The 19455-nt window shown below is 33.6% G+C and overlaps 1 protein-coding gene across 4 annotated transcripts in view; it reads right to left on the bottom strand.

Annotated features, from left to right (window-relative positions):
- The window catches only part of LOC126977219 (dedicator of cytokinesis protein 1), a 91761-nt gene that overhangs the window by 24734 nt on the left and 47572 nt on the right, over positions 1 to 19455 (bottom strand). For 2 of the 4 annotated variants that reach the window (XM_050825930.1, XM_050825931.1), the window contains exons 17-26: positions 18081 to 18211; positions 16464 to 16638; positions 10835 to 11020; positions 10531 to 10751; positions 9857 to 10095; positions 9157 to 9303; positions 8061 to 8205; positions 6466 to 6621; positions 3834 to 4002; positions 638 to 877 (exon numbers count right to left, since the gene is read on the bottom strand). In XM_050825930.1, coding sequence (XP_050681887.1) covers positions 638 to 877; positions 3834 to 4002; positions 6466 to 6621; positions 8061 to 8205; positions 9157 to 9303; positions 9857 to 10095; positions 10531 to 10751; positions 10835 to 11020; positions 16464 to 16638; positions 18081 to 18211 — 1809 coding nt within the window. Of the gene's footprint in view, positions 1 to 637; positions 878 to 3833; positions 4003 to 6465; positions 6622 to 8060; positions 8206 to 9156; positions 9304 to 9856; positions 10096 to 10530; positions 10752 to 10834; positions 11021 to 11100; positions 11123 to 11390; positions 11496 to 16463; positions 16639 to 18080; positions 18212 to 19455 lie in introns of those variants that run through there. The other 2 variants (XM_050825929.1, XM_050825932.1) reach the window with 2 other exon arrangements.

Raw genomic sequence — 19455 nt, 5'->3', positions numbered from 1 at the left:
CACAAAGAACTGCCTAATCTCAATTAAATCGAACTAATGTGTACAGTGGCATTTTTGAAATATAAATAAAAGCAAAGTTGTTACATTACTATTATTACTACATGTAAGTTGTTCTCTCCCTTAACTACCACTCATAAGGTACATGACGCTTCAATAAGTAAGGGCTAACGGCTGGCTAGTCCAGACTATGCAATGAGACTATTTGTCTCAATCAAACTTACATACACATAGGGATGTTATTTTAAAATTATATATATTTGTTGTAGTCAAGAACGTCGAGCAGAAGAAACGAGTACGATGACGGTTGTAATCAGCGTGTGGTGCAAGTGCGGGCGAGAGCAGGCGCCGGGTGAGCACTGAGCTTGTAGTCAGGGAAGAACTTTCGAGCGAGGCGGTTGTGTCGTAATTGCTGTGTTCATTGTGAAGTGTTTCTACTTTTTCGAATCTAATGTTTGTTGCTGATTATACCGTGTGTTTGTGAGACTGTGTTACTTACTGTCTTTTTAAACGCCCACAACAATGGACAGCCTCAAGGATCCTGTGAGGAGCACCATATGACCGGTCGGGCCCCGTCATATTATTAATTAAGCTAATAATTATAATTTAATCCAAGGGCTAATGAAAGTGACATACTAACCTTGGCATTCAACAGATGGGGTGGGAATCCTTTGCCAAGATACCTCACCCTGAAGTAAGAGGTAGGCAGTCTAGTCTCCTTCAGACTAGCGCGGTACAGAGCGGCCAGGAGATCGTGTAGCTGAGCAAGCGCTGAGTACTGGAGCTGCTGAACTGACACGAGCTCCTTGACTACTTCCACGGCCAACTCCCATTGATGGCCGTGTTCTAAGAGGCGGGCTACTTCTTCGTACAGCGATATCTGATTAAAGTAAAAACACATTAAAAGAAATTGAAAGTATACTAAAGAAAAAAGAAAATTCATAAAAAAAAATTGGCAGTTGTAGAGACTGCCGATAGAAGACTTAGAAGTTTTAGTATTAAAATTTCATTCACCATTTTTAAAAACAATAAAATTATGTATTTCAGTTTATTTTTAAAATTTCCAACAATATATTAATCAAATAAAAACAATATTTCAACAATGCACAGTATATACACATTGAGCTTTTCATTAAATCCATTCAATTTCATATATAAGATATACACAGCACTAATGTTGCACAATACGTCAGCTGTATATCTACAGATACACTGCTATAAGCATTTCGGTGACGCGAACTTACAAGGTTTCACCTCTCACCCATACAAAACATGTTTTTAATTATTTATTTATCGCGTGCGCCACTCATGAGCATGTCGGTGACGCGAACCCATAACATTTCCCCTACCAAAAAGTGCCCAACGCGGCTAAAGAAGTTTTCACTTCAAAAAATTTGCTAGCTTCTTTGAAATTAACTGCAATAATCCCAAAACGTGAATTCTACAATAAATTAATCTTATGAATATTTATATTTTTCATTTTATTTAAGAGGTGGAAAACGGGCAAGAGGCTCGTGATGGAAAGTGGGGAGGCACCCTCCATGAACGTCGCAACACCAGGGGTTAGGAGATGCGTGCCGGCCTTTAAGTTTAATTTTAGTTTCAAATAAAAACCACCAGGAGCACTGTGCAGCATTCTATGAAGTTCCAAATTTCACCACAATAGTAGGTAGAATCGAAATAGAATAGAAATATATTTATTTAACATAGGGAGTGACAATGACATAACACATTGCAACAACACTTGGTAAACGTCATGAAGCATATTGCTTGCATGAAGCATGCATGAATCAGCTCGTAAAGAGGCTTTGACATGGGGAAAAGAACTGATATGAAACTCTCAGCCCATATTTTAAATCACATTAACATAGCCCATTTAATATCTAATATATAAATCTCGTGTCATGGACCGATTCTCATGAAATTTTGAGTGCATATGGTTTGAGAATCAGACATCTATTTTTCATCCCCCTAAATGTTAAGGGTGGTCCACACGATTTTTTTTGTAAATTTGTTTGATTATGAGTCAGTATTAAAAATACAACTTCAAATTTTCACCCATCTACGATCAACAGTTACTTTTGTATCGCGATTTTAATATCGGCAATACAACGTTTCCTGGGTCAGCTAGTAATATTATACAATTTGAACCTGCGCAGAATCAGACAAGAACCCCGGAAACATTATCCTCTATATAATCTACTATACTATAGCAAGCCTTCATTGTGCTCTAATATAATATGTAGAAGGGCTTGGTAATTAAAACGCACTTAAAATTTAAATATCAGTATTTTATAGTTTCCACTTATAATAATTATTATAAAAACTGACTCACAATTTGGACAGCATTTCTCCTTACAATAAGTAATGTTCACTTAAACTAAGCGCTCGGGTTATATAGGGCAAGAGCGTCCACCGTGACAATGCTACCAACTGTTAGCTGCCACTGCTGCACTGTCAACTAACTTACACGAATCAAGTTAACTTAAGATCTGAATATTATATGCTATTATAATTATTGTCTAATTATTAGAGACCGGATTATATGCTGATATGCATGCAAATATGCAAGTAAAATAGCTAAATTATGCATCAATATGTATATCATATTTAAAAAAAATTTTATTTGTTTTAAATGTTGTGTCGACAAATTGTGTCTATGACCGCTTAATAAATTTTTGTAAGCGGAAAAGTAGCGTTCTACGTCTACTGAGGTTACTGGGCAGAATTTAAATTTGAGTGCAATGTTTGGGCGTACTATGAAAAGCATCGAACGATGAGCGAGATCGAACGTAAATATATATGCATAATATTTTTTTTTTCTAAAATATGTAACTACCTCTGAAAAGGTACTAAATATGCAAAAGCATATGCAATATGCATTTGCATATAATCCAGTCTCTACTAATTATAGTGGTAATTATATAAAATAACATTAATTACACCGCAAGTAGTTAAATAAATGTTATTAGTATTTACTTTGATTAACGCGAGTGTTAAATGTTATAATTATGAATAGTGACTGCCGAATGGTTAGTGACCCTGACTACTAAGCTAGAGGTCCCGGCCTCGAATCCCGGTAGGTGCAATCATTTATATGATGAATATGGATGTTTGTTTCCGAGTCATGGATGTTTATATATATTTATGTATGTTTAAGTAAGTACATTGTTTTAAATATATCGTTATCTTGTACCCATAGTACAAGCTATGCCTAGTTTGGGGCAAAATAATTTGTGTAAATGGGTGTCAATTAATTGAGATGTCTTATGTCAGTTCACGACGTTGGTAGAGCTTATTAACACATCAAGTAATGAATATTATATAATAATAATATAATATGTCATTTATTTCAGGCATTTAAAACCCATTACAATAAATTGAATAAAATAGAACAAGATGTACTTAACAATAAAATTTTATACATGACAGTACTTAAGTATATTATAATATTGTTGACATATTATAGTACAATCGATTTTCCGCGTCCAAAAAAGATTTTGATATTTTTCATGACACAGTGACAAGTCTGAAAAAAAAACTAACGGCACATTTCTTTTCGTTAACAATAATAATAATATGTTAGTTGATATTCATACAAACTATTTCTTCGTTATATTGTATCTATTATTTTTAGTAATTTGCTTAAAATTCTTGTTAAATTTGTAGGTCGAACTGTATTTTGTATTTAAATCAATGAGAGTGGTGTATGCACCAGTAACTGGCATTCATACCAGATTATGTACCTATTAGACCATTTTTTTTTTATGTTTTTATTGTATTGCTGTTGGTGTGTCAATAAATAAATAGACATATATTTGTATGTAACAGATCACCTTGAGATCAATATGTGTGTGATGTGCGTCGGGCGCGGTAGGATGCCTCAGACGCGGGGGCAGGGGGGCGGGGCTCCACTCCAACAGTTTCGCGTGCAGTTGTAACGTAAGTCCGGCTTCCGCCGAGTGATTTGACGCGCGGTGCATGGCGGCCAGTCGATGAACATACCTGCCAATACAAACATAACGTGTAATTCAAATACAAACATTTTTATCCATAGTATAACTGTTCGAAGTAAATCCATCGAACAGCATTATATAACAAATATTGCTTAGTAGATAAAATCAATTGTAATAAAACCATGTATTGCCTTTAATAAGGCAGTACGCGGGTGATCATTGATCGGGCACAGGACCGCCTAGTTACCATTAACCATTACAGGACCGGCCCGAAGGACCATTTAAGCCATTATTACCAATGCATAGTAGAGATGCAGTACGCAAGTAACCATTGATCGGTCCGGTCCTAGTTACCATTAACCATTTGCCTATAACCATTACAGGACTGGTCCGAGTAACCATTTTAACCAATAAATAGTAGGATCCGCGTACTCACAAGTAGAACCAATAATTATAGTTATTTAGCAAGTGTTGTGTTGCATAATGCTGTTCGATGGATTTACTTCGAACAATAATTATATTATAAAAAGTGACAGAAGTAGAGGATGAAGATGTATATTTAAAGGTACTGTCTCTATTAGAGGTGTGTCATTGAGGGTTTTTAAATTAATTTAATTTAACTGTTTTTTGCCAATGGTCAACAGGTTAAAAAAACTGTTAAATCGTCAACGGGTTTTCAGTAATCGTTTTATGATTCAATAATAATTTAATAGATTCACATTATATTATTAACATTGCTAAATTTCATTTATATCTACGTAGTAGCTATTTCTTCAATATAATATCAATTCAACCTTTTCGCTCGCAACATCGTCAGCTGTTTTGAATTAAGTACAACAAAAATATTGTAAGTTTACGTTAATGTTAACATTTTCCAATGAAATGATCTTAAAATAAAAGCTGTTTTTGCGAGGCATTGCAACTGTGAAAGGGATAGGTGCAAAAGAGTCGGAATTATGCTTCATTTATTGCGAGTTGCAGGTGAAGACGTTGATTTAATTTATTAGCTTATTATTTTCAACAGGTTTCTTTGAAGAAAAACAGTTAATTCGTTAACGAATATAAAACTTGTTTAAAAAATAGTTTATTGATTTAACCAGCACCTCTCTACGGCGTCGACTCAGTTCCGCTACAACCGTTGATGAGTTAGGATGTTACTCCGTCCAATTTCAGTTTGAATATTAATTTGTCGTTGTATCATTATTCTTAGAAGCTAATCAAATTGATATATTAAAGTTTACAGTTAATTATTTAAATTTTAACTTGTTTGTGAATTTTAAGTAAGTCATATTAAAATTTTTGATCCTATTTTCTCGAATATTTTATTAAAATCACTTAATGATCGTTAAAATCAAACCCCGGCCCCGTTTGAAAAGATATGCCTTTAAAAAGAACGCACGAAAGATACTCAGTGGGTCTCTTTTTAACAAAATTGTATTATAATAAAATTTATTTGATAACCGTTGATAACGGTTGATTCGTTTTCCAGGAGTGGTCTCATTTAGAAAATCATTTATGTTATGGCAGAATTTACCACACAATTTATTTTTAAATATATGACTTTACAACAGAACATGTGTTTTGTTCATTTACTGGGATTATGTTATAAAAGCAAATACATCGCCCAACAAAAGACTTAGTTACTCTACTTAATCGAGTAGTAGGTATAACAAGTTTACTTGTTCCTGGCCGTAACATTCTTATCACATATATGTGACAGTTGCTACAAAATTTACTAATGCGCCTGGGTACATAATCAAGAAAATTTTGAAGCGCAATTTTTTTTAATAATTTATCTCTTACTTCTTCTCTGAGACATAAATTATAAACAGCTCAAATAGTCCTCCTCTGCAGAAAAAAAAGTGTATGTGTGTACTTATGTATGCACGCAAGAAGTTATACTTTTTTGACCTAACAAAGCAAACATACTTAAAATTACTTATTCCTCGTGCATTCACGTTTGTAGGAAGAACAATATTGTTAAAATCTTGCATCGATGGCTTTGACAATTAATTATTAAATAACGAATACGACTGTACGGGCTTGAACCCTTTGCCTATCCTAATAATGGACGAAGAAAACAAAAAAAAAGTAACGAATGTCAGAAAATTTTATAAACCAAATTCACCCTGTTACTTTTGTGTTACAGTGATGCGCGCGTATTAAAATTTCACTCTTATCATTATTTCATAACGCGCCTAAAGAAGTATAACTTCAAAAAAGTTAATAATTTACAATATAGGACAAAATACTAAAAAGCGTAAAAGGCATTTATTTTCTCAAAAATTGCTTCCTTTAGAATTCTTTTTGATGTAATTTCTTATACTACTACCGCTTCGGAAACAAATGGCGCTCTGAGATAGAAGAAGCGGCGCAAGAAACTCTCCCAGCATTCTTTTTTTTTGCGCTCTTTTCAATAAAAATATACAATATTGTACAGTCATTTCTATCGCTATAAAATAATCACAATCTAGTCCCTATGAAAATAACTAAAATAAACTAGGCGACTGACCGTATGTACATGTGCGGACGCTCTATCTGCTCATAGAAGCGCAGCACGCTAGTGATCAGATACATGCGGTGTGGCGGCGGCGCAGCTCGGTACTGTAGCAAAGCATCCAGTTGCCGCGCGGCAGCTGCCACCAGGGTTGAGCCCGCTATTCTAAGTCTGCAAGTAGGACCCAGTGCTCTGTGAATGGCTAGATAACTTGGTGTTGCGTCCTTACGCAACACCAAGTTATCTAGCCATTATGTCGCTTCCACAATCCACATCCTTATGTCGCTTCAAATCAAATCAAATCAAAATCAGTTTATTCACATAGGTCACGGAAATGACACTTATTACTGCTACTTCGTAAAGGGTTGAGCTAATTAGAAGAATTCTTTTATATCAAGATTTACATTTAAGTACATCGATTTACAAATCATTTCAAATTACAATATAATATGTAAAATGTAAAATGATGCAACAGTCACACTCCGACGTCAAATAGTCAATGTCTTACACGAGTAAGACAAAAAAAGTCAATGTAAATTAATACAAAAGTTAATGAGTACAGTAGCTGCATCATCCACACACACCATAAATAAATAACTGCTTCATGTGTGTGTCTTCCGCATTTATCAAGGGGAGTGTTCCGAAGAGCTGTTTGACCTGATTCCTGCCACAAATAATAATATCATCCCTACCATCTGGATGTGTTGCGTTGCTTCACAGTGCGGTTTTTAAGGAACTTTTTTCCACGTATGACCAATCTGTGGAATGAGCTTCCTTGTGCGGTGTTTCCAGGACGATTTCTCTGGTATTGCAGAAGAATGTGGGCGGCGGTGATCACTTAACATCGGTTGATCCGTATGCTCGTTTGTCCTCTCTTCCATAAAAAAGTAAACAATAATACTAAATTTAGTTCCAGAGAAGATGCCCTTATGATTTCACTGGTGTTCAAAAGAGATTGGACTCTGGTTATCACGATGACACTTGGTGTTGTCAAAACTCACAGCAATAGGCTTTTTCCTTGTACTGTAGGCTTTTAAGCAAATCTGCCTTATTGCGAAACTCCTATAATTCTAGTATGGCTCTAAGTTTTTGGTTTAGGACTTTAATAGAGCTGAGGACTTACCTCACCTCACCTTACCTAAATCTAAACCACTTGAGACAACAATAAATAAGTCTGCTAGAAGCTACGTACATTTATGCATCTGAGAAAGTTTTACAGTGAACAGTGGCTACATTCCAGAAACATGGCGCACTTATATCAAGCAGTGTTAAAAATATTGATTGTAGAAATTCATAAAAATAAAAAATTGCAATACATTTTGAATATTATAGTTATTCACTTCTCGTTATACAAAAGCCTTCCTTTCTTCACGATAGGGATCATCCCTATTCTTAAGTTTGAGTTACTTTCTTGATTTACTTTCTTCCTACTAGCCAGGTTTCTCTTGTAGTTTCCGTACGATCATCATCATCGTATCCTCGTTATTTAACAAGACAATCACAGAAATTATTATTTTTTAATACAGCGATTGATAATGTTACTGTTTTTATTCTATTGAACAGAAGCTATGCATCCCAACTTTCCTTGGAGTCGGGATATGTTAACTTACCCCGCGTCCACTTCGAGAGCACCGCAAGCTGTGCCGCATAGTGACACAAACCGCGCACGCCACTGAGCGTCTCCGCGTCCTCCCTCCGCGAGTACGTCAAGTTTATCAATCAGTTCATTTTCGAAGCTTCTGAGATTGCCCTCACCTGATTAAAATATAAATTTCAATATGTTCCTTTGAGGATATTCTTGTTTTCGAAGTTATACTTCTTTAGGCGCGTTATGAAACAAATATGAGAGTGAAATTTTAAGATGCGCGCGCATAACTGTAACACAAAAGTAACAGGTTGAAGTTGGTACCTAAAATTTTCTAACGTTTGCGTCATTCGTTATATTTTTTGGTTTTTTCGTCCATTATTAGGACAGGCAAAGGGTTCAAGCCCATACAGCCGTCTTCATTATTCAATAATTAATTGTCACAGCCATCTTTGCAAGATTTTTACAAAATTGTTCTATCTAAAAACGTAGAATAGCACAGGGAATAAATCATTTCAATGATGTTTGCTTAGTTAGGCCAAAGAAGTATAACTTCTTGCGTGCACACATAAGTACACAACACTTTTTTTTTAGTTATTAACGCTTTGCAATTTTGTAAAATAACAATGATTTAATTGCACCTAAGGTTTACATATGGTTAAAGATTGGCACACATTTAGTATACACATTTTTATACCAAATATTATCCTTTACTTGAAAATTTAGTTTTTTCCCCTTTCCACATATACTATATTCTAATATCTATATTTCACTATACAAATGATTTAAGTTTTCTTTAGTGTTAATTCCGCCAATATTTGTTTTTAAACAATTCGACACGTGTTTCGCCTCTACACGAGACATCCTCAGGACGTGTTGTCTCGCCAAAATGAACCTCCGTGAGTCTCGTGCCGGAGCTCGAATTGTTTAAAAACAAATATTGGCGGAATTAAAACTAAAGAAAACTTAAATCATTTGTATAATTATGGATTTCCGCAAAGTAACGCCTACTTCAATAAATTTTCTTATATTTCACTATACCAATAGCATAACCATCATCAACTGTACTGTACTTTATTTTTTATTCCAACCATCATGGCCGCTTTAAATTCTATACTAACCATAAGTCTCCTGTGTGTATCTGTATTCAGTCAGCATCATATCGAAGAACAGCGGTATAATAGTGTTGCGGACTTCATCGTCGCATAGAAAGCTTACTTCCAAAAAGGGACCCACTAGTTGCGGTATAAAGTAGCGTTTATGTTCCTCTGAAACGTTTAAGCAGAATTGAATTGAAGTACTTCTTTGAGTAACATGTAAAATTGAGTTCATAAATTTTTCCCTGTTCAGTTTTTACAACCTAGATCAACATTTTTTTATATTCAAATGTGGCCAATACCATTATTACCAGTGACTCTGTTTCCTTTTATTTGTTTTTATAGGTGCTAGATTACTTCAAACCGTACTTAAAACGTCCGGACAAAATAGAAGAAGAGTTATACCGATCCGACATCAATAAACGAAAAAAAACAGTCCAACACACAATATTTTTTCAACATTCAGTATCCAATTTTTAAAAGGAAATAGCCGAGTACGGAACTCTGATTTTATTGATTGTTTACTCATGATTTTTAATCTGAAATACAGTTCTAATTTTTCACTTCAAAGGACTACAAAATTTTTCTTTAACTTATTTTATTTTGACAATAAATTGATTGTTTATTATTATTAATTTCTTAATGGATTTTCATCAGTACAGAAAAATAAGTCATGCTAGATTAAGCTTACACCTAATAATTAAATATCACTAGGCTAACTAACCCAGGCCATGCCACATTTCACTAAGTAAACTGGCGGCACTTCTTCTTATGTCACCATACAACATCATAGCCCTCTGTCTTCTTGAGGCCGGGAAATTTTCCAACTGTAGTGGCGGCGAGGCTGCCACTAACCCGACAGTCTCAAACCAATCTTGCAAGGTCTGGTGTAGGGTCGAAATTGCATCGGTATCACTCTCATCTATTGTTAATAAATTCTCGCGCAATGTACGGGCAAGCAACCTACAAATTTGAATAATTTTTTATCTTACAATAATTTATAAGGATTTGATCGATAAGAATAATAATGTTGCAACTTAAAAATTTGAATAATTTTTTATCTTACAATAATTTATAAGGATTTGATCAATAAGTATAATATTGTTATGTCTTGTTGTACTATTAGATGTTAGTGAACCTTTCTTTTGTTACTTTTCATACTCGTTTTAAGATAATGTAAGTGAATTTTTAATACTTATGAGAAATATATATTCATAAACCATAATTACTTTTGAAGTACTTTTAAAGAATGATTAATCATCAACTGTCACGATGTATCAAACAATATTTTTTTCAGTTAATCTAATTTTCCATGCAACGAAATTTATCCTTGAAAATAAAAATCACAAATACATAATTTTGTGAGTGTAACTTATATGATAGAAAAAGTATAACTACCTGAGCGCATGAAGCATAACGTAATGTTGTACGTGTAGCATATCAGCCCAGTGTGGTCTGACAACTGGCCTTTGTAAAAGAGACGTCATCAATGCCAGAGCGTCACCTACCAATGAATCAGTCTTCCCAGATCCCTCCGCATCTACAGATTTCATCACTGTCAAGTATTGTTCTTCAGACATTTGGCGGACCATATCCAATAATACGCAAATAAGTTTACGCTGAAAATATTAAGGAACATGTTATGTTACAACATCAATTTACAATGATACAAATTCTTACTGTTATTCAAAATGACACTTACTATTAATGGATCATCGTTCGCGATATTTTCATCTCTGCCTCTATCTTTTATCATAGCTACAGCAATTTTCAATACCGTAGGAAGCAAAGCTCTTGCTAACACTCCTCTGTCAGTATCAACTGGTCCAACATCATCTCTTGCCAGCAGACTAACGACTTCTCCCAACGTTTCCACGCACAGTTCAACCTGAATAAATCTTAAAACTTAATCTCAGGGATCAACACACACTACTGAAATATAATTTTAATTACTGATGTAAATCTTACCTTGAATTCTCTCATGATCATGCTGCATTAAATCATAATGTTTTAATTAATCTATTTAAGCAATTATTTGACATTGCAGAAAAAATTATATTTACATTTCAAAACATTGAATATCACCTTAAAAGTGTTTAGGAGACGTTTGATAGATGATCAAATAGATATTCAATAAAAATGTTCAAATAAGGTAAAAATCACACCGGATTTTTGACATTTGGCTTCAACTTACCAATATATCAGGATCTTTTAAAATACAAACCATTGACGATAAATGTTGTAGAACGTATACGTACAAGCTGTTGTTGTTGCGTGTGGTCGATCAGGCGTGCGGTGTCAGCGCCGAGAAGTCGCGCCGCTTTGCCCACAGAGCGAGACTTGAGCGCCACTTCGCGCTCCCACTGCACACCATTCACCACCCACTAACGCTCACCGACGACACACTAAACCGACACTGATCATATTGCGCGAATATTTAATTTGCATACAACAAATATGGTTTGTTGAGCGATGACCTATTAAAGGTGTTTCGTCAGATATGTGTAGCAATATCTGGTAAGCTCTACAGGTTCAATTTTTTATTATAATTCCTGCAGTTATCAAGCAATACTTGTCTACTTCTCTTTAATACTGAATGCAAGCTAGTAGTGATCCGATTTTTATCTACATTTTTATTAATAAAGACATAAGTAGACAATATTCTATGTAATCATTACAATATCTTTGTGAAAACTACTTGATAAATAGGCATATAAAGCGAAAACTATGATCAGTGTCTGAAATAAAGTGTTAGAAATTTTCATGACCACACAGTATTAAGTCAAACTGCTTGTGTCTAAGACTAAATAATAGCGATGAACATAAGATACGTGTGACCATTTCAAATTTGCGTCAAATCGGATGCTCGTTATAAGCGTACACCAAAATAATGAAAAATCATAATGAATCAACACTTCGACATCAACGTGATATGTTTACTATGGTAATTAAGATTAATTTTGTTTGAAAAGAAAAGTGTTTAATTCATTTTGACAAATCACAGGCTGCACTCGGGACTTTTCAATATCAAATCATACTAACAGTTTATTTTATTATACAATTACGAAGAACCATAAAAGCAAACTTGAAATTGAATATTCATACGTGAATTCTAATAATTCCTTAGTAGTAGTATGAAAAAGTATGATTTGACATAACCGTAAGTGCTTGCATGCGACACATCTTGAGTTTGCACACAACTTAGTGAGCGACATCTAAAGCTCGCTTGTTATTTTTTTAAAGTTTCATTCAGTCACAGTCAATTAAGAATAATTTTTAATCAAATATATATAATATTAACAGAGAGGGAATGTGTTGTGTAAATATGGTGTATTGTCTCTATTGAGAATTTTCCGGTCAAGTGTTTGTGTAACGATCATAGAGTTTTCATAAACAATGTCGTCGCAATAATGTTACAGAAGACCTTAACCAAAATTAACAATTAAATCAAATAAAAGTTAGTTAGAACTCACACAAACACACACACACAAAACACAAAGCATACAAAGCAATTATTTAAAATATATATTTAGAATATATTAGTTAAGCTATTTTTTTTCTCCATTTTGATATTTGCTAGTCACTTAAAAGTTAAAAATGTTTTCTTTTAACAGTAGTTTTATTATTTAAAAGAACAAATTTCTCGAAAAAATTGTTTTTAAGAAATGAGTGGTAAAAAAAACCCTTGATATTTGCTGGTTGACTGCTAATTGGTGGTGTTTAATTGGTATGAAAAAACCCAAATAATCTATAAATGAAGTATGGAGCGCAACGATCATTGTTTGTATATGTACTTTACTCTAAAATCTGAAAAACCATACAAAAATATAAATATAACAATAAGATTCGAATTGTTTAAAAGTAAAGTTTTAATTTGTTATAATTATTAATCGAAAACATAAAAACAATCACTCAAAACATACATACGCGTAAACAACATGCGCACACATGTTTATTTTCAAATCTTCAAATCAGTCCCTCCCAAAACTTGGAAGTTATTTAAAAATAAACATGTATAGTGTTTGACAGAAGTAATGGTTATACTATGATAGGTATATATTTATTTGAGAATATATCGTGACAGTTAGATTACGTTTTGTGTGCATACTTCACGATGCGAGTGTTACGACAACACAATATTGTCTCTACATTTCTAATATAACAAATACTATTTCTACATTATGTTTACAGTTGATGACATGCGGTTTTCGAAGTTTTTTTGTAAAGTTAGTATAATTTATAATACTTCCAAAATGATGATAAATTTTTTATCAGCTAGTTTTGCAAAATAAGGCCAACAAAACGCCTTAAAATATAATCTCATTCTTTTTGTACATCTGCAACTTACTTTCTCGAAAATTTATTTTAACACACAAATACTAACCAAAATTCAGCCTCAGTATTTCCGTTTCAAACCTCCTTCCTTAATATCGATTCGAATTATTTTACCAACTTTATAATTAGTTGACTAATTAATATACCAACAACATTTACACAGAATATGTGGGTTCATGCGACATGCGTAGCGTGCACTTACCTGTGAACGACGAACAATTATATACCTGCTAGCCGGCTCTCGACCTTATTACGAACGGGGCTTAGGACGACAATCGCATGTACATCGAATACAGGAGCAGCATTTAAAGCTCTACCAATATGTATCTATGATAAAAAACAAGGCTAAGAAACCAAATTAGGCTTTAAGGAGAGAATTCATATGATTAAATTTCAAATAAGTATTAATTATCGTCCAAACCCCGTTTCGCCACCTGCCGCCAAAGTGCAAAGTGCATACATACCATCCACTTGTGATGTTTAAACACGGACGAACACATTACAATTCGATGACATATCACTGCTGTATACGTGGGTAAAAATATGTCTTATTTTGTAAATATTTTCATAATAAATCAAACCAAAAACTACCCTCAAATAATAAAAATCAGACCCGTAGATGGGTACTCTGGATAACCTTTAAACTTTACTTTAAATTTATTTTCCTATAAAATTAAATCAAAAATAATATTATAGGAAAAATGAGAAATAGTCATACAAAATAAAACAACCCACGTATTACGTAATAAAATTAATGCAAAAGTCATAATAAGGAAAACGGAAAATAATATAATATGAAAAGACACATAAAAATAGGACTTTTACATTTCCCATATTCAAATTAAAATGTACCATGGATTAAATTAGTGTGTTTTTAGATGTTATTAAAAGTGATGTGAGTTTTTAAAGCGTTTAATACGTTTTTTAGATACTTTAACGGTGGTTGTTATTTACCCTTTTTTTATTATAATTTAAAGGAAATTTTTACATTAACTCTGCATTATTGTCACCAAAACCATTCATTAACTTATATATTACCAGATCAATAATTTTAAGAAGTGGACTTCTTTTATATGAAACAACTTAACGTTTTATTTTTTGCAATCACTTTTTGAACGACAGACTCAACCACCCATTTGAAAGAAAAATACCTTAAGCCTGAGAAGAATTGGTATTCTAACCAGGATTTTTTTTTTTCAAATAATATTTATTCTTTATCTGTGTCACTCAGCTTTGCTTTTTTTTTGGTTTTATAAGTTTGCAGTAGGCACTCCTTCAGTACTCAGATAATACTTCAACCATATAGGCCGCAAACAAACAATCATATACAAATCCAACAATAAGTTTAAAAATTTAAACAAAATATTTCCATACCTTCCTTACAATTGGTAAAGTTTTGGATTAGGAAGAAGTCGAACACGAAACCCTGAATTTTGAGGTTTTGACTCATGATTTCTCATTCCAATTTCGTTCTACCCGCATTAGAGCACCAAAAATATTGATTTTTTAATGTTGTTAAATCATAGAGCTGAGGCCGCAGCTAATATTACCGTTTATCAAGCCCTTTAAGTCCGATGGCAAACATAAAACAAAAAAACCACCACATATAAAATACAACACAAACACACAATAATCAAATGTAAGTGTTTAAGAGTAATTGTAATCTAATTTAGTATCTTAATCCTTTCAGTTATGTGTGTATGTATGTTAAGTTCGATGTATGAGTACATTACATTAATTAATGTTTTTATTCAACTAATAATAGTTTAATTTTATTTGTTTATTATTTCTGTAAGTATGTGTAAATACCAATTTGAAGACTAAATGTATGTTTGTATAAGTGTTTAAGCACATACTTAAGATATTTTTTCAGTTGTTTCACTTAAAAAATGTCTATATTAAATTACAGAATATTAAGTAGGGTGCGCTATGAAACCAACAGCATACAGTTGGAAATATTACTTGTTGCATTATATTAACCCCCTTATTCATAATAGTCTGCTAACTTAAAGCATTGCTAATTCTCACTCTGTCTTCTTCTATTGACCTAAGTCAGAATGAGAAAAAACACTCCTAAGCGGCTGTTTAAAGTTAGCGGACCATTATGAATAAGGGGGTAAATGTTTAAACAACTTAGTGATTTGTTTCATAGTACACAATACAGGACACCAATAAGTACAAATCATGACAGTAGCTTATTCATGACAAAATATTTATTGATTAAAGTGGTTTAAAATAAAACTAAAATAAATATAGGTTCAATCGGTCAAGAACAAAAATAAAATTAACGTATTAGACTTAAAACACGCTGTAATACCTAGGTCAAACTGAAAGCATTCTTATCCAAGCCATTTGTGGATTATTTGTAATAAGTTACATCGTTTTAAATAAATATACATTGTTGATTTTTATTGATTAACGCGAGCGTTACATTTTAATACTCAACTTTAAAATTACACGTTTTAATACATAAAAAAGTTTGTTTTTCAAATTTTATTTGTGCATTAATCCTAGAAGTGAGGGTTATCACTCTAAAAAAAAAAACATAACATATTGTTTAGATTTACAAGAGCGACATCTCAAGTCAATTTCCTACTATGCAAATATTGGGGTTGAGCAGGTTATCAACTGTAAAGTAGATCCTGTAGATGAAGCCACAGCCTGAGAATTGAACAAAGCAAACAGAATTTTATAACGAGGCGGTACTCGAACGGTTAGCTCAGTTGGTTAGAACTGACACGGAACGCCGGAGGTCGTGGGTTCGAGTCCCGCATCGTTCATAAAATTTTGTTTTTCAAATTTTATTTGTACATTAAAAAGTGTTTTAATTAAATACATTAATGTTGATTTTTAAAATTAACTTTCAATTGACAGTATGTTAAAGTTAAATAAGGATTTTGCACTTTCTCAATACAAATTTAAACCACTATAAGCAATTCAATAGTGAATATAAGCTACTTTCAGGACCTTAAATATAAATAGTTGTGTATACAGACCTCAGCTGGGGCCCTCAGTAAGGCTTTCAAGGTTTGTGCCAGATGCGGTAGCAGCCTCGCTCGAGCGGCCGCGTTGGTTCCGAGTGGTCCTCGAACGAGTTCAAGCAATGCGTGGAGACGTTGGTTCGATAGCCGAGTCAACGGTAACGCCTCAAGCGCCCAAACTGTGTACTCACTATTTAAAAGATTTAAAGATTTTTTTTTCGCACCTCCAATAAAAGCTCACTTTTAGTCCCGGTACGAGGGACAAAGTGGCCAATTCTCTCCAGGCAAGACGACTTTAGTCCCTCGTACCAGGGACTAAAAGCGAGCTTTTCATCCAGATGCGAAAACAATTTTTAACAAAAAAACAACCGACTTCAAAAACACTATTCCAAAACAATAGATATAATATGCACTGAAAAGTATAAAAATTATATTTACTACAAATTATTATAGCGTATTTTTATAAAATCTAATTAATCAATCTAATTCTAGATACGATTATTGTTATTTTTGGAATCGGTGTACTTCCGCCGCGACCCGACCTCGCCTCTCGCCTCCTCACGACTCAAGCACATCTCACCTATAACTATGTATGTAGTTACAATCCTATCTTGGATGACACCGACTCCAAAAATTATAAAACGAATATAAAAAGAATATACAATACGAAACAAATAAAAAATACATATTCAATATGCAGAATTCTCGCAGACGCTCGTTTGTCTTCCTTTTCAAAAAAAAAGACCTCCGTGGTCAACTTAACTGTGAAATGAACTTCCTTGTGAAAAGTGTTTCCAGGACGTGACAACGTGGTTTCTGAAAAAGCGGCCAAGTGCGAGTCGGACTCGCCCATGAAGACTTCCGCAGCAGGAAGCAACAAAATGTAAAAGTTATGGAAAAGGCAAAAAATCGTTGCTCAAAATCATAGTGCAAATGAGCTCTCATCATTTAGACGTACTAAAAAAAACTACTTACTAGACCTCGTTCCAACTAAAACGTTTCGGTGGAAGTTTTCATGGTAATAGTACATCATATATTTTTTTAGTTTTATCATTCACTTATTTTAGAAGTAACACACATTACACCACTTTGGAAGTATCTCTCGCACAAACTAATCAGTTTAGAAAAAACTGATATTAGAACCTCAATGTCATTTTTGAAGACCTATCCATAGATACCCGTATGGGTTTGATGAAAAAAAAATTGAGTTTCAGTTCTAATTACGGGAAACCCCCAAATGTTAATGTTTTTTTTTTTTTCTATTTTTTTGTAAAAATGTTAATGCGGTTCACAGAACACATATACTTACCAAGTTAGTTTTGGAAAATAGTGGCTGACAGACAGACAGACATGACGAATCTATAAAGGTACCGTATTTTGCCATTTGGCTACAAAGGCCGTCAAAGGCGGGATTCTTTTGGTGTTGTTCGAGAGTATGACCGTCGAAATCAGTTTTCCTATTTGTATTGAATGATGCGTTATTTTGCGGAAATCCATAATTATCCAACTTTATTATATTCTGAGTCAACATCTCCTGAGGATGACTCGTGTAGAGGCAAAACACGTGTCGGATTGTTTGAAGACAAATATTAGCGTAATTTACACTCAAAAAAAAAAAAATGAAAACTTTACCTGAGCTTGGTGTCTGGATATATCGTGATCATGTGCGGGATAGCGTGCGGCAGGTACTTGAGTGCGGAACCCTGGCAGGTCAGTGCGTGGTCTCCGCACCGCATCAACCATACCAACGCCTCCAGCAGACTCTGTAGACGATAACATTAATGCATATGACGTAAAAGTGCACTTATGTAAACCAGTTCTTCAAAATGCCTAAATATACCTAAATGACATGAATTGCTTGATGAACAAGAAAGTTTCTTTTAATCAAAATTCTGGGAAATGATGCGACGAATAATTAATTTAAATAAATAATAACTAAATTAACTATGTATGTACTTTAAAAATACTTTAATAGTTATACTTTTTTAAGCGCGTTATGAAAAAATGATGAGAGTGAAATGTTAAGATGCGCGCGCATCATTGTAACACAAAAGTAACAGGGTGAAGTTGGTTCCTAAAATTTTCTTATACATCAGACGTCAAAATGTCTGATGTATAAGAATACCTTTATTATATTTTATAGAATTAAACTAAATCTTATAATTTCAAAAATTATTGTACTTCTTACACTAAAATATAAGTTTTAACGATGAATTTAAATGACATTCGTTATTTCTTTTGGTTTCTTCGTCCATTATTAGGGCCGGCAAAGGGTTCAAGCCCATACAGCCATATTCATTATTTAATAATTAATTGTCAAAGCCATCTTTGCAAGATTTTTACAAAATTGTTCATTCTAAAAACGTAGAATAGCACGAGGAATAAATCATTTTAATGATTTTTGCTTCGTTAGGCCAAAGAAGTTATAACTTCTTGCGTGTATACATATTAAGTACACACACACTTTTTTTAAATTTGGAATTCAATATTTTTTTTTACTATTTCTTGTAATGGCGCAAAAAATAATAACACGGATGAGTAAAAAAAGAAGGACTCCGCGCCGTGATATTAGCAAGTGAAACACCGTTATGCTAGTGTGTGTACGGTTACTAGTTACACATTTTTTTCACCCTTAAATAATCATATATGGCCACAAATACTTATATAGTATCGTTTTTACACTTTTTCACAACGCACGACGGCATTTTTAAAATATTTTATTGAGACGCAAACTTACCTGTCACAGACGATGACAATTCTCATAATGGCCGCCTATCGGCCTGTAGTAGTGTAAGTGTGTGCGTGGGGCTATGTATTTACACGTTAATCGGCTTGTTTTGACACGGATTCCTTATTTTTTTACTAGTCCGTGTATACAGCCTACTGATAGACATACTAATAGAAGGATGGACGAAGTGTAAGCTGTGTATTCCAGAAGGTCACAAAATACGTAATCCGTGATGAAATTCGTTTTTTCCGTCTTCATAACTGAACAAAATTTGTCCTA

This window comes from Leptidea sinapis, chromosome 44 (genome assembly GCF_905404315.1).
Source record: "Leptidea sinapis chromosome 44, ilLepSina1.1, whole genome shotgun sequence".
NCBI lineage: Eukaryota > Metazoa > Arthropoda > Insecta > Lepidoptera > Pieridae > Leptidea > Leptidea sinapis.
Note: the sequence above shows the minus strand (reverse complement) of the source record. Positions and strands in the feature narration are given on the sequence as shown.